Genomic DNA, 14,153 nt, shown 5'->3' with positions numbered 1-14,153 from the left:
TTGATTGTCGCTCGTTCGCAAGGTTTTGGATATGTTGAATGAAAGCGGGGATACTCTGAGAGAGAAGGGGGAGAGGGGAAACAACAGCTTTTCCTGAGATTTGAAGGTCAAGTCACTGTCTGCAGAAGCGGAGGCGTGTTTCCAGCGTGTCCGGGAAACGAAGATGCAATTACAAAGAGAAACGCCCAACAAAACAATTGTCAACAGCCCAATTCAAATCAATCGACGTGTCCAAGCGTGTGGCCGAAATTATCCAACAGCTCATCAAGTTGTCACTAATTGGTCTGTGAAGAGCTGTAAGTCCGTGCTGACTGCTCACGTAACACCCTCGCTTCTCCAGCTTCTCTCTAGCTCAATCCAACACAATGCGCACCTTGCTGCTGCCGGTGGCGTTCCTCCTGTCGCTCAACTCCTTGTTCGCAAACGCGCAATTTGGAAACATATTCGAGATGTTTGGGCACGCTGGCGATCAGGTAAGCTACCCACTGGGTTTCATTGTCTCTCCATCACCAAAACTTCCCAATGAGTTCACAATAGCGTGAGTTCTGAATCACTGATTGCATTCGCGCAGCACCACCACCAACAACAACAACAACGACCGACAAAGGGACATTCACCAACGATGTGGGCATCTCAGGCCGATGCAGGTACGTCCCTGGGGCACCCTGCTATTCTGATCCCTTGACTGATCCCTATTGTCCTTGAATTTATTCCCCAAACTATTCAATCATAGTCGGGTGCCCGTCGTACTTATGCCCTTCAACGCTAGTATGCGTAGACAACCCATCGGATTGTCCATGCCCAAGCCCACAGGATATTAAATGCATCATACCAGACTCCCAGATTAAAGCCACGGGGGCTATTATATGCATGAGCGGGACGGCTGGGTGCAAAAGCCTCGAACGATTCCAGAGTATATAGAACCCCCGAATATGATGACAGGGATGGGAAAATGCGATTGTACATGTTACACCCAGAATACAAGAATGGGGTTGAAGCTGCATTGGGAAAAAATGAATGAATTGTGATGAATGAACATTGATTAAGGACCGAATGGAAAAGCAGAAGGGTATGTGTGACGAGGTGTATGTGGTGAGAAGCATGGTAGAACAAAAGAGAATGGTACGAGTTGATGACATTCCCGAAGCTATGGGGCAGCCAGGGGCAAAGATAAGCTGAAGGTATACAGCAGAATCCGAAGAGGGGAGTGGGGGTGGATCCCATTTTCAAGCCCAGCCATCCCATCGTCCAAAACGTCTAAACTCCTCCAGCACACACTCACGCCCCCTCTTCTCACTATCCACATTGCCTTCCCCCTTCTTCCCTCTGGTGGGGGATGAGCGGTGAGGCCTTGCGGAGGAAGGCAGGGGCAAAGACGTCGTGGACCGGGGGGCTGAGGGCGTCCGATGAGGATGTCGCGTGTCTTTGGGTGAAGGTACAGCCCCTCCGGCGATGGAAGGTGGGGGAGAAGCTAGGGGCGGAACTTGACCAGTGAGCGCTGTACCGCTAACTGCACTGCTGACTAGACTGGAGGTTACCGAAGATGAAGGTATAGACAGACGATACCAACATCCAGAATAAGTCAAAGCGAGCAGCTGATACTGCATCACTTCTTCCTCCACAAATTCCTCTTCAACGCGCACCTTTTCGGCCGTCGGTCGCGCTTTCCCTTTTCCTTTCGACTGCGACTCAGGGGAGTGCTGTTGGTGAGGTGCGCCAGAAATAGTGCGCCGCCGGCGGATCTTGACAGGCACTTGGATCCACCCTACGACGCATTTCTCTGCCTCTCCCGCGTCAATGCTCCGAGGATTATCACCTGCGGAGCCCAGAGCTGACGACAGCGCAATATGAGCCGTTGGACCTGGTAGTCTGTAGGACGCATAGGACCACTCCGACCTGAAGTATTTTGGCAATTTAATGAATGGAGTCAACGGGTTCAATGACGATTGTCGATTGCTGAACGAATGGGAAAGGAAAGGTGGAAAGGATGAACACCCAATTAGTTTATAGACATTAGAAGCCAAACAACGAGGGTACCTGGATTTATTCCCTTCCGCATCACGATCAAAAATGTTGAATATGTGTACCGTGCCTTTATCACTCCATACACAAACTTCGGTCTCGTCCCCTCTGAACGAAACACCATAAAACCGTGCCTTATCCATCCCTCTTCGTAACTCACGGACGAGCTTCCCAGTAAAAGCGTCCCATATCCGAATGAGCGTCCCCTGTTCTGACGTCGTCGATAAAAGGCGACCCGAAGCAGCAACAGATAACGTAGTGAGAGGCGTACTATGAGCAGCGATGAAACTCCCGGGTATTCTGGAATTCGTCGTATCAAATGGAGCTGGGGATGAAACGGATGGTAGCTGACGGTTAGGAGAGTTATCGGAGGGTTCACGGGGGGTGGCGGAGGAGGGGGACACGGAGGAAGACGGACAAGTTGAACATGGCCCAACTGTTTCCCAGGAATGGTTAGAAGTGTCGAGTTGTGTGCTGTTGCGACAGCGACAAGCCCTACCCCACGAGGAGATGAGCAATGAAATTATGAACAGAGGGGGAGAAAGAAAGAACTGTCAAAAGAATACCCACCTCGTTTGTTGATACAGGTCTCCCATTCTCGATACCTCTCAATAACACCATTCACAAATCGAAAGACGACCACTCTCCGTTTCAACGCAACGCAAAGCCAATCCCTCCTTACCGCTAACCCCAGTACTTGCTCTCTAAACTCCAACTCACCAACTTCCCTCCCAACGGCATCATCCCAAAGCACAACTTTATTCAACGGGTACCGTGGACTTCTCCCACCTCCAACTAGAAACAGGAGTGAAGTTGTCTGCATGGGCTGCACGATCGACAGAGTTCCATTCTGTAAATCTGTGCATCGAAAGGAAGAAAATAACAATTCCGTCTATTATCAGCACAATCCAAGTTTCCATTCTCCCCCGTAAAAATGACCATAAACTGATCGAAGCGATCAAAGACGAACAGTGGTGGAAGGGTCGTAGCGACCACGTCACCCCAACAACACAAGCACACACAAAACAATATCGAAACTCACCTCGTTTCCTCAGCAACGTCATAGGCCACGCCTTATAAATCGCAAACCCAGAAGTTGTACACGTCGTAAATATCTGATTCCCCTCATCGAACCGAACATCAATGACATTGACAGGACTCCCAGGTTGAATACTATGTCGAACGTGCATTGTCAAAGACCCCCCCTTTCCTTTTCTCTCTAGATTCCCTCCCCCGTTCCTGAGAGGTAGAAACCCTTTTGCTCTTTATAGTGCTAACCTATTACAAGGTGACCAATCCGAGAAGTTGCATGTAAAGCGAGGAGTTGTTGCAAGAAGGGAATGTTAACGCGGCTTTGAACAAGGAAGATACCTTCTGAAAGGGACTGATCGAGGTCTCTAAAGGAGAAAGGGTAGCGCCAGTTGTACGGCAGCTCGAGGCGCCGGCTTGGTTTGAATCCCCCAATCGGATCCGATGTCAACATTTCAAAACAGACGAGTGAACCTTCCGGCCGGGTCGGCTGAGAGTAAGTGAACGGTAGGGGTCTCGAGTTCGCATTATACATGCAACCGAAAGTTGGTCTGTACGTATCACGTCACAAAACTATGGAATTATGAAGATGGACAATACAAATGGGTAACGAAAAAAAAAAACAAGTCGGGGGATGGGTCCGAGCCGAGGGGGGCATTGTTCGCGGGGAAGGAAGGGGGAGGGAGGGGTAGACTTGTTCGAATGGATTCTACATGAAAGAAACGTGCAAGAGAGTGATGTGTGCAGTTCGTCAAGATTTGTCGTATAAGTTAGATGTGCATCCTAATGAGAACTGTGCCCGCCTTCCCTAAGCGCAGTCCAATCTAGAATCCAACCGCATTGGGAACAAAACCTTCATCATACACACGCTGCTCCAAATCCCGTAACCGATCATCAGAAGTCCACTGGACGATCTCAAGCGGTGAGACGCCCCAATCGATGCCAAGTTCATTTGGTGCTGTCTTGTCTGGAGGCGTACCAACTGTGTTCGCTTCACGAGGTTTTCCATACGGGTCATCCCAGCTATTATTTAGACATAGTCAGCTCATCGGAAAGGAGAAAAAAACAAACAAACATACTTAAAGTCAATGCACAGCGCACTGACAACACCACCGTGGAAGAACGGCCTCATACCCCTCTCAAGAGCCGCTCTCCGCCTAACCTCCAAAGTAGCTGGCTGGATAGCTTTCCCATCATCCTTCGCATTGGCCAACATGTCTGCCTCAACATCATTGGGGCCTCTCACGACATCGGGTCCACCCACATCAGGATAAGGATACAATCGATATCGTTCCTGTACCCTGGATGAACGTGACTCTGCCTCCCACCATTTGTCGGTGGCATTTAACTGTGCTTTAGAGAATTCTTCCCGTGTGATAGGGCGGAGGGGCGGTGTCGGGTAGGACATCACTTGTTTAGTACGGCCCCAACTGAATCCACGACCAACGCCAGACGGAATTTGCTTGAGAAGGTCTACATTACGAAAATGAAAACCCATGTCAACGAAGGCATCAACGAGAAGACTCAAGACACGCACTGTAATGCACGAAAGCCGGTCGACCAGCATTGTCATACTGCTGCATTGTATGACTACAGAACGACCCCGAAGCCGTCCCACTAGGCAACCCAGCAGCACCTACATACCTCCCAGGCAAAGCCCATCGCTTCCTAAGTGCCAAGAACGAAAACCTAAACACGTCTTTGTCCCCATCCGAAAAATAATACCAATACTCCCAATTAAGCAACAGGTACTGCGAAAGTAACATGGCATCCAAATGACGACGTTTATCGATCACGATTTGACCTGCTTCTTGTTCCCATTCATCTCGGCATTGAACCCCAATAATGTGCCAGATTGGGTTGCTAGCGCTGGTCTTCCAGTAATCAACCCAGAACATCGCCCCAAGACGTTTGTAATTAGGTTGTTCAAAGTAGAGTTCCGGTGCTTGCGTGGGGAAGTTGTCGGAGTCAAGGTAGAGAACTTCTGCCCATTCGGCTTCGACGATGGCTTGAGCTTTAAGGTGATAGTTCTTTGTCCTACCGGCGTCCTTGCTACGATTAATCTGAACGAGCTTGGCACCCAGCTCTGCCAGTTCCTTGCGGATAGGATCGTCATCGGCAGGCTAAGATGAGAGCGCGGCAATGGATTCAATTTAGCAAAGAGTGCAGAATGTGGACGAAGCCTAACTCACCCGCTCCGAAGCAAAATGGAAAATAGCAGCAGGTAGTTGGGAGTCGTAGTCTAGTGAAAAATTGCTTAGTAGCCATCATCGTGTGATCGCACCCAGAAAACTAACACTTTCGAACCAATTTGAGAGTATAAACCACCCTCTTCAATGTATCCACGTTCCCAGCGGTGAATACCATTCCCCTTCCTTCCCCAACATACCCTCTCCCGCCATGCACGACATGGCTCCTGGTATCAAACGCGCCCTCACGCTTCATTCCTTCAATATAGCTCGCCATATTCTCCCGGTGCGTTAAGATGGCGGTGGAGTTCATCACTGCCCAAATCAGGCTCGCTTTGGCGATCAAATCCTTATTATGATTAGGGATGACATCCGAACAAGTCTGAAGATTCCACGCGACGAAATCAGCCGGTTCCCATCCAATTCCAGGCGCATTGCGCCATGTGGCTAAACGTTGTTCAAGAGTGGCATGCAGCGGGAGAGGGTAAAGGTGAGTGGGGTGGACATCACGCCATGTTGGCCAATGAACGTGTCGCGTTGGGGAAGCCACTGTAGGTGATTCCGTGGGTGCCTAAAAGAAAAGTAAATCCGTGGAAAGTCAGCTGTCCAACGTCGGAAATCACGCCCCAAGTTCGGAGACGAACGGTCCCAGAGAACCCAAGCGCGTGTGGTAATTCACACTCACAGGTAAGACATAAGAAAATCCGAAAACGCAGATGATCCCAAGCAGTACGGCAGAAAACAATCGCTTCGCTAGGCCTCCAGAGAGTGTCTGGCCTGTGCCCGAAGATGTAAAGTACTGGCGAAGGCAAACGATTGCTCGAGATATGTGTGCAGAGAATGGAACGTGTTGACAGTAGGCCTTGAAATAGTGACCAGCACGACTACTGCTCTCGCTGTCATCTATAAGTGAGCTGCGAAGAATCCCATTACTGTTCAACCTGTCTTTTTCGTCGTAAACGCGGCGGTCCTCTTCCTCCTGCAAACTGTCAAACGAGCGCTTTGGGGGGTGAGATAAGAGGGAAGTAGGGAGTTGTCGTTGCTCGCCATCGTCCCAAGACGTGGTCTGAGTAGTCGGGAGAAAAAGATCAAGTGGTGGTGATGGATAGCCTCAAACTTGTTCCGTGGCGCCGCGACAGCTGCGCAAACTTCTGATGGGGGCCAGGCGGCGACTCATTCAATTCAGTCCGGCAGTGTTTACTGTTAAGGGAGTTTTTGAATCAATCCAGGAGCTGTGCCGAGGAAATGGAAAAATGGATTATGTTGATTATGTATGTAACCACGCCTGGAACGAAACTGGGCTACGTCAACGAAAAAATGCGTTTTTCAGGGCAAGCCACGTAAAGCCCAGGAAACGGCTGTATACTGCGAGTTAACAAACGCTATGGCCTTCAGGAAGACCATGTGTAAGATCTTATCCGACTTCGAGGAAGCTAAGATCGCACTACACTGGTGCCCTGGCCACGCCGGCATCCCGGGTAACGAGAGAGCAGACCAACTAGCGAAGGAAGGAGCACGCCTCAGACCAGCCCGACCCAAGTTCAAATCTCTTTCGTACGTAGAGAGCCTATGAAAGAGAGAGATGGCCGAAGAATGGACACACCGGTGGACGAACACATTGAACCCCCCGAAATCGGGCTTCTACGCAGCCACCAACTCGCACCGAGCTCAAACCACTCGCACCAGAGCTCACCCCTGCAGTTCCGAATAGGACACGCACACATTGGCGAATACTGCCACCGATTCGGAATCACAACAGAAAGCAAAGAGTGCTAATGCGGCAAACCAACTCAGACGAGGACCCATATCTTAACAGAATGCCCTCGGACGAGAAGGTACCGACACATACTAAGCCGCGGAAACCAGACTAAGTTTAACACCCTCATGGGCAGGGTGAAAGGCGTGGAGAGACTCGCGTCATTCATCAACAAATTCAAGACAGGCAACAAACGTAGCACCAGTGGAAACCGAAACACCCCGAGGAACACCACTCCCGGATAACCGACCGCAAGGCAGGCGCAGCGGCGCACCAACAGAAGGGAGGGCAGATGGCCAGGGACAGACGTACGGAGGAGAGAGGAACCCATAATTATTATTTCTTATTAACACCACGACAATACCCACGGACAACACAGAACCCGACGACCATTGATACCCGACGATACCAACCAGAATACCCATATTCAGTGCCCGTATTGTAGAAATGATCCCCTCATGTACGCCACAGTATAATGTCGGGATAGCCGCACTGCCACGTCATCACGATAGATTTATCATCATCATCATCATCAATGAAAAAATATTATGCTTATGGGCAGGGGAGCTGTAATGTACACCGGAAAACCTGAGACAGGGAACCGCCTTTAGCAGAGGCTGGGATCCTGCCCAGGGAACCTCATCACATCCTTTTATGTTTCACTACGCGCTTGCCGACCAGCTGGGCATCAATCCCATACCATTGGTCTCTCATGACATCCGCAGTCTTCCTATCGACGCGCCAGAACAGCCGCGTCAAGTCCAACTGCTCATAAATTTCTTTGTGACCAGTTGATTAGGTTTCCCAGAAAAACGATCATCCCCCGCACATATGTAAGGAGATACATACGTAGTTTCACTCCATTGATCATCGGAAATACCTATGACGATTCACGAAATCGATCGATTCGTCCCAAACGCTATCACCACAATCGCAACCGATCGCTAGTAAGATATGTAAGAACTGAGGTGTCCCCATGGCTGCAACAACGTGTGTGGCTCCTTGACCAAAACTTTCGACAGATCGACCACCTTATCCTCTACAAGACTTAAAGCTCGTTTTACGACCCATCGATTCGTACATAGCTGGCGCCCTTTTGTTGGTTAGATGCGCATCCATAAATCATATCCGGCCTGAAAGTGCAAGGAGACTCATCATGTCCTTGGATACAATATTGGCGTATACTACGGACAGAGGATCTTCTGAGCCTACATACTCAATTACCGGCCAGACACACTAAACAATGTCGAGGGACAAGGTTGTGCACTGCACAACCCCTGATCCACCCCTATCACACATGAGCAGTTGGCATGCAACCACGGTCTCCTGAATATTGCAACATTCCCATGTCGACCATCTCATGGCTCCCCACAACCCATCACATAGATCGGATGAGACAGACACTTGCCACCAGTTATGTACATGCCCACCATACGTACACTGGATAGGCTCGCTACAGTAGTATCAATATTATGATATTGGGCATGCATACCATATGCTTTACGAACCACAAAACGATCCGAAAGCAAATAAGAACAGAAAAAATATCCAAAACAAGAACAAAAGCGTCGCAAAAATTGGGGTTAACAATGTACCAGTACTTGTGCCAAGCTAGTCGGTGAAAGGAAAAATGAGTTGATGATTAAGGAGTGGGGCAAAATTAACAAATGAATGGTGTTGGATAGTATAAGCAAGGCAAGGCAAGGGAGTGCGTAACCTTTTGTTGATATGAATACAAGGGGGATGGAGAAGGCGAGGGTGAGAGTTAGAGAACGGGATTGTAGATACAGTGGGGGGTGATGGTTTAAGGTATAGGTGGGACACGCTCCCAATTCAATCGCATCCGATTTAGTCTGACAACTTGCACAACAACAGCAGCTTTGACATGCCGAGAGAAAAAAACACGCGGATCCAAGCGATCCGGGAAAATATTGGATAAATAAAACCACGGTTTGTTGGCAATAAAGAGGTGATCACAAGTTCGTGTGGCGGAGGTATTGAAACTAAAGTCGGGAGGCTGAAGGGGCTGAGGATGGAATGTGTAGAACTCGAGGGAGCCGTAGAGTGTGGATATATCGCCATCTCAAACACAATTTACCGCCCAGGGTAAATGTTGCTCTCATACGACGCCTGGGACTTATGTTCCTGCCCAGGGGCGAACTTCCTGTTCTCTTCGTCGCTCCTCGATTCGTACACTCCAAAACCCGTTTGCATCGGTGTGGCAATCGTCGATGATTTGGGACGATGCATTGCAGAAACAGGAACCTTTAGCAATGAAGCACCCCCTGGAACTGTAGGCATCTCATTCAGAACATCATCATCCGTCATTCGATCGATCGACTCGATGGTGCAATTCGACCCCCGGCGTGGATTACGAGAAGTAGAATCGTAGTGATGCAACGAAGCTGATCGACGGGCATTTTCCAGATCGACATCATGGTACTGCGTGGAAGTGATTGATTTCTGGATAAAAATTTTCTCGCCGTAAGCTCCCACCGTCTCTAAATCGCCTTTGGATAGACGAGTGTCGACTTGGGTGCGGGTTCCACTGGAGGAACCGGAGTTTCCACCGTTAAATCCTGTGACGAAAGCGATCTTCGACCGGATGGAATGCAAGAAACCCGAGCCGGTGTCGGGGTCTACAAGACGGGAGGCGCCAGCCATCGTATCAGGCTTCGAACCACCCCCGAAAAGCTGATCCCGTCCATTAAGCATACCCATCATCGTCTATACAAAAGCGCTTAGTCATCGCAGAACAGCGTAATCCGATTCATTCGTCAAAACGCACATTGGAGTAGAGGCGAGGCAGTAGCATGCAGATGACGAGGTGTACGTTGTCGTGTCTTGTGTAGATGAAGATGAGTTTGATCGTCGCGGAGATCGTTGGGACAGCGGCAGCCTCAATGCTCAACCTCATCAAACGGGCCACGACCGAATCTGTATCCTTGAAGCCCGTCTTCGATCTCCACAAAATGCGGACGATGGTTGAGGAGATGAGAATGTCTGCGAGTATCGAACCTCCCAGCCAGAAAGCAGGAAGAAAGTCCCGAATGTAACGGAAGCTGCGAACATTGTGAGCCTAGTTGGAAGTAGTACGATTAACAAAGAAATAAGCAACAGGGTAGCAAGGCGAGAACTTACGATGATCGAGGTCCTGATGGCAAATGCACACTGAGTGACTGTGACCATGGTGATGATGAAGGGCATGGCGAAGGAATGGCTCAATCGGTAAATGCGATATACGAAGAAGAGTTGCACAATCATCGAGACGAAGCCCGAGCTGAACGGCAGGAGCGCCCATGTCCAGGTGAGCTCGTGGAAGATGTTCACATCTCCCCAGTAAGCAACGAGCACACGCCATCCCGCATGGGTCATGCATATGATGAAGAAAGTATCCAATGTGAAGGTACCGTAGGCCAAGGTCTTGATCCACTTGTGGTCATTTGGGAAACGGAGATAGTAGATATAGATCTGCAAGCAGAGGATCCCGAACAGTGCCCAGTTGAAGCACTGGCCAAGAAACTAAGATGCACGCGTCAGCATCAGTGAGGACGCATGGGGAACATTGAAGTTGCTTACAAACGGACCAAGCATGGTCCCAAGATTGATCACGTCCTTGGGGAGTTCGCCATAAGGCAAGGTGACATGGGTGTAGTTTGTCATGTTAACGAGGTATCGCTGAGAAAGCAGAAGAAAACGGGTGGTATTGATGTATGGATTACCGCAGTTCGGGGTTCGTGGACTCCGGCCTGATGGAGTTCGAGGAAGAGCACAGAGATGACCAGGCAATAGCGGTGGAGAGACCACCACCCCAACTCATGAGGCCCAGGTTTTATAGCTACAGGGCATCAGTGCGGTCGTAAATTGCAATAACATAACTAGTGCCGCATTATCAAAACAATTGCCGAGATCGGACACATGCAGAGATTAGAATGCACAAGAGAAGGTTTATCTTCCCTCGATCAATTCAGTTTACATAGTGTCACCCCCCGCCACAGGCCAAAAGCAGGGTGTGCCCAGGAAACGCAGCCTCTCGTATCGTTTGCAGATGTTGAAGTCTCGAAATCTCCTTCAACCACTGCAGTCTCGTCACATATCATGCACAGATGGTCACCTCCTCGGAGGTAACAATGCCACCTACGACTCAGAGGGATATCAGCCAGCCGCCTTACGAGCGCTGCGTCGAACAGACCAAAAGCAGTTGTCGGACTTAGAGGGGTAAGTTACCAAAAGGCGAAATCTGCCACCGGGGGAAGCTATCCAGGGCCACATCTGGTAGCCACTTGCCATTCCATGAGTCAATAGGGGTGATTGTTCGTTGCTCAAGCTACGTCGCTGTCACAAGCAGTGACCCCAACTGTGATGGCGAGATTTCCGTGGCTGTGCAAATTGGCGGTCTATTCGGCTATTACCATTCCAGGCTAAACCCGCGGACCTTGTCAGGAGACAGGCACTCACTCCCACAGGAAATAGTGAAAAATATTATTCATACTGTTCAACTGACGATGGTACGCCCACGGACAACCCCGTGTTCAATAAGCCCAGTCCATGCACAACACACCTAACGCCGCGTTGGCCCTAGCCCAAACCCACGTCCAGTGTAACCATAACTCGTCGAGGAGAACCCATCGCTGCTACTGCTTTCTTGCTGAATCTCAACCTCCTTCACCTTAACTTCCAGCTCTTTAACAGCGCCATCAATCCACTGAAGGCTTCCCAAATGAGCATTGAGAATTGCTTCAATTTGAGCGATGGGGTCGACGGCTCCGGCAGCAGAAAATGGGGCGCCCGAAGTAAAATCAGGTGGGGCACTGAGGGAATTTACCGTTTCTATCATTGAAGTCAATGAGTGGGAAAGATCATCCAATTGCGAATTGAGACCCGCGGCAAGTCCATAGCTGCATACCAAAAAAGGATCAGTACACGTGCGGAAGCGAGCAAACAGAACAAAAAGAAATCTTGTCCTAACGCCGATGACGCACGTCCGAGCAGGGTCCCGGGTGGCAAAGCGAAATGGCGCAGGCCAACAGGAAAAAAATCCCTACCTGTTGTCCCTTTCGCGGTCAGCAGGACCGAGGTCCAGTGACCGCCCACTATTGTTCAGAATTTGTTTTACAATTTCTTCATACCCATCGAGGGTCTTGTTCAAGGCCCGCTGTTGCTCCTCAATATGCTTCAAAGACTCATCAATCGCCACTTGCGACGCTTGCGCTGCCGTAACTTTATTGAACAAGAAATTGATCTAACAGAATAAGCAAGTTAGGGGGCCTTCTACGAGGTTGACCAGGGTTATTCCTCACCTTCTCACTGTTCTCCATCAACGCTCGGTCCCACACTGCAACTTCGCTTGCCACCTTGTGAAACTGCTTCACCTGCGTCTCTAGTTCATTGTTCCACTTGGCGATAATCTCATCAATCGTCTTTCCTCGAAGCATGGATGGCGGCGGCCCGGGTGCTGTAGTGGTACTAGCCGTCGTGCCCGCAGGCTGAGCGGTTGAGGTGCTTGGGGCTGCAGTAGCTGGGGTAGCAGACGTGCTGGGGCCGGCTGAGTAGAGCCATATTGTGAGCCCAAGTTCAAGTACGCTGAAATAAACATACGGGTGAATGAGGTAGATTTGGACGATTCTTGGGCCTTCAGGAAGGCCGACATAAAATTCGTTGGTTTCGGGTCCTCAGCCGGCTTCGTTGCATCACTCTTCGTTGTGGCATCCCCAGCTGCCTTTTCCTTCTCTTTCTCCTTATCTTTTGGGTCAGACGTGGTCGAAGCCGTTGGTGGGGCGAAGGACGCAAAGGTCCCTCCAAATGGGGAAGGTTTTGCCGGGGCCGGAGCTGCTGTTACCACAAAGGAAATCAGTCTTGATGTCCACAGTGTGATTATTCGGAGCACGAACAAGATGTAGACTCGGATGTGCCGGGTGCAGGTGTTGTGCCAGTGGAGGGTGCTGATGCAGGAGTCTTGTTCAGGAAGCCTGCGAATGGGCTTGGTGAAGCCGCTGGCGCCGAAGGTCCGGTAGCTGCGGCCGTTGATGCTGAGAATACTTGAACATCGACAGAGGGATTGGAAACAGGTAGACCACTCACTTGCAGGCGTGGTGGCAGATGAAGTCCCGAACAAGTTGGTTGAGGTGCCTGTGTTTGACAGTATAGCTAAAGCATCTAATGCATTGTGATCCACTCACCAGCAGTCGCTGGCTTGCTCGTGCTAAACAGTGACGGCCCTGTACGTCAACTATGTTAGAATAACAATTTACAACAGTCGCCTCAACACACCTCCCGCAGTAGTGGAACTAGTTGCTGAAGGTGAGCTTCCAAATATGTTCGTTGATGGGGCTACACAAAGGTTGGCGCAATTAGCCACTCGGAGATACCGTGCATGCTCACCACCAGTGGAAGCTGCTGCTGATGTGGCGGTAGCAGGGCTTGCAGAAGGTTTGGTAAATGCATTGAACCCTCCAAAAGGAGAGGTGGATGGCTTATTCTCGGTTGATGTGGCCGTCGAGCTAGTTGTTGGGAAACCAGTCCCAGTGCCGAACGTATTGCTACCGGCCGTAGTCGAAGCAGCAGGAGTAGTTCCGGGGCCAGCACCTGAGCCGAAGGCGCCTCCGAAGCTCGCAAAAGGGCCTGTTCCGGCAGCAGCACCACCTCCAGTAGAGGGTGCGCCACTTCCAAACACATTTCCAGCAGTTAAGCCAATAGGGTTTGCTGCACCAAATATGTTCGTCCCTGATCCGCTTCCAAAGGCAGAGGGTGTCCCTGCAGGCGTTGTCGATCCAGCACTTCCACCCAGGAATGCGTTTGTTGTGGGCGCAGGGGTACTTGGAAGGTTGGTGGGATTTTGACTACTCTGGCCGCTTAAAGCGAAAGCATTGCCACCAAATGCAGGACCTGGCGCGTTAGGTGCAGCCCCAGCAGTGCCTGTCGATGAAGTTCCAAAGATGTTTGGCTGGGGTGTGGTCCCAGACCCGGTAGTGTCCGACGAAGACGACGGGTTGGAAAACGCGCCAAAACCACCAAAAGACATGTCTCTGTAGAAATGTCACAAAAGATGGCCTCTGTGGTGACCACCACTCACTAGGGCAAACCACCGCGTCTTGTGGTGACTTGATGATTTAATTTGCGGTATCACGTGTCTGCGCTTCGATTCAATTCGACTGCTA

The 14,153-nt window shown here is 50.3% G+C and overlaps 5 protein-coding genes across 5 annotated transcripts; 1 reads left to right on the top strand and 4 right to left on the bottom strand.

Moving 5' to 3' along the window:
* The first annotated feature begins 359 nt into the window (after positions 1-359).
* Positions 360-1,175, top strand: EI90DRAFT_2967221 (uncharacterized protein). Its single transcript, XM_039055594.1, has 3 exons — positions 360-473; positions 572-647; positions 734-1,175. The coding sequence occupies exons 1-3, from the start codon at positions 366-368 to the stop codon at positions 919-921; spliced, it is 372 nt and encodes a 123-aa protein (XP_038920601.1). The 5' UTR covers positions 360-365; the 3' UTR covers positions 922-1,175.
* Positions 1,176-1,226: 51 nt separating this feature from the next.
* EI90DRAFT_2967217 (WD40-repeat-containing domain protein) lies at positions 1,227-3,603 on the bottom strand (the record flags this gene model as incomplete). Its single annotated transcript, XM_039055593.1, has 6 exons — positions 3,065-3,603; positions 2,593-2,880; positions 2,402-2,517; positions 2,038-2,369; positions 1,749-1,956; positions 1,227-1,643 (listed from the first exon to the last, which is right to left on the bottom strand). The coding sequence occupies exons 1-6, from the start codon at positions 3,210-3,212 to the stop codon at positions 1,227-1,229; spliced, it is 1,509 nt and encodes a 502-aa protein (XP_038920600.1). The 5' UTR covers positions 3,213-3,603.
* On the bottom strand, positions 3,593-6,143 carry EI90DRAFT_3286392 (mannosyltransferase putative-domain-containing protein; the record flags this gene model as incomplete). Its single annotated transcript, XM_039067009.1, has 7 exons — positions 3,593-4,074; positions 4,131-4,524; positions 4,589-5,174; positions 5,244-5,293; positions 5,349-5,811; positions 5,926-6,017; positions 6,041-6,143. The coding sequence occupies 7 exons, from the start codon at positions 6,141-6,143 to the stop codon at positions 3,876-3,878; spliced, it is 1,887 nt and encodes a 628-aa protein (XP_038920599.1). The 3' UTR covers positions 3,593-3,875.
* Positions 6,144-9,577: 3,434 nt separating this feature from the next.
* On the bottom strand, positions 9,578-10,786 carry EI90DRAFT_2404687 (uncharacterized protein). Its single transcript, XM_039052978.1, has 3 exons — positions 10,576-10,786; positions 10,138-10,518; positions 9,578-10,075 (listed from the first exon to the last, which is right to left on the bottom strand). The coding sequence occupies exons 1-3, from the start codon at positions 10,657-10,659 to the stop codon at positions 9,767-9,769; spliced, it is 774 nt and encodes a 257-aa protein (XP_038920598.1). The 5' UTR covers positions 10,660-10,786; the 3' UTR covers positions 9,578-9,766.
* Positions 10,787-11,454: 668 nt separating this feature from the next.
* Positions 11,455-14,093, bottom strand: EI90DRAFT_2404614 (Nsp1-like C-terminal region-domain-containing protein). Its single transcript, XM_039052977.1, has 9 exons — positions 14,069-14,093; positions 13,378-13,939; positions 13,267-13,326; positions 13,176-13,214; positions 12,888-13,125; positions 12,595-12,828; positions 12,297-12,541; positions 12,042-12,238; positions 11,455-11,894 (listed from the first exon to the last, which is right to left on the bottom strand). The coding sequence occupies exons 2-9, from the start codon at positions 13,669-13,671 to the stop codon at positions 11,558-11,560; spliced, it is 1,644 nt and encodes a 547-aa protein (XP_038920597.1). The 5' UTR covers positions 13,672-13,939; positions 14,069-14,093; the 3' UTR covers positions 11,455-11,557.
* Positions 14,094-14,153: the final 60 nt, after the last annotated feature.

The sequence above is a fragment of the Cantharellus anzutake genome (genome assembly GCF_015039405.1).
Source record: "Cantharellus anzutake strain C23 chromosome Unknown EI90scaffold_7, whole genome shotgun sequence".
In the NCBI taxonomy this organism is placed as follows: Eukaryota; Fungi; Basidiomycota; class Agaricomycetes; order Cantharellales; family Hydnaceae; genus Cantharellus; species Cantharellus anzutake.
The sequence above is the reverse complement of the archived record's forward strand: the minus strand, read 5'-3'. Positions and strand labels throughout refer to the sequence as shown.

What these genes read in the sequence shown, in the direction of transcription:
- EI90DRAFT_2967221 (XM_039055594.1), top strand. Translation starts at nt 366, where the DNA reads ATGCGCACCTTGCTGCTGCCGGTGGCGTTCCTCCTGTCGCTCAACTCC. An exon ending in TTGGGCACGCTGGCGATCAG is followed by an intron (nt 474 to 571) that starts GTAAGCTACCCA and finishes GCATTCGCGCAG; the next exon opens with CACCACCACCAACAACAACA. An exon ending in GGCATCTCAGGCCGATGCAG is followed by an intron (nt 648 to 733) that starts GTACGTCCCTGG and finishes ATTCAATCATAG; the next exon opens with TCGGGTGCCCGTCGTACTTA.
- EI90DRAFT_2404687 (XM_039052978.1), bottom strand. Translation starts at nt 10,659, where the DNA reads ATGACAAACTACACCCATGTCACCTTGCCTTATGGCGAACTCCCCAAG. An exon ending in GGACCATGCTTGGTCCGTTT is followed by an intron (nt 10,519 to 10,575) that starts GTAAGCAACTTC and finishes CGTGCATCTTAG; the next exon opens with TTTCTTGGCCAGTGCTTCAA. An exon ending in CCATCAGGACCTCGATCATC is followed by an intron (nt 10,076 to 10,137) that starts GTAAGTTCTCGC and finishes ACTTCCAACTAG; the next exon opens with GCTCACAATGTTCGCAGCTT.
- EI90DRAFT_2404614 (XM_039052977.1), bottom strand. Translation starts at nt 13,671, where the DNA reads ATGTGTTTGGAAGTGGCGCACCCTCTACTGGAGGTGGTGCTGCTGCCG. An exon ending in AGCAGCAGCTTCCACTGGTG is followed by an intron (nt 13,327 to 13,377) that starts GTGAGCATGCAC and finishes ACCTTTGTGTAG; the next exon opens with CCCCATCAACGAACATATTT. An exon ending in GAGCAAGCCAGCGACTGCTG is followed by an intron (nt 13,126 to 13,175) that starts GTGAGTGGATCA and finishes TGTCAAACACAG; the next exon opens with GCACCTCAACCAACTTGTTC.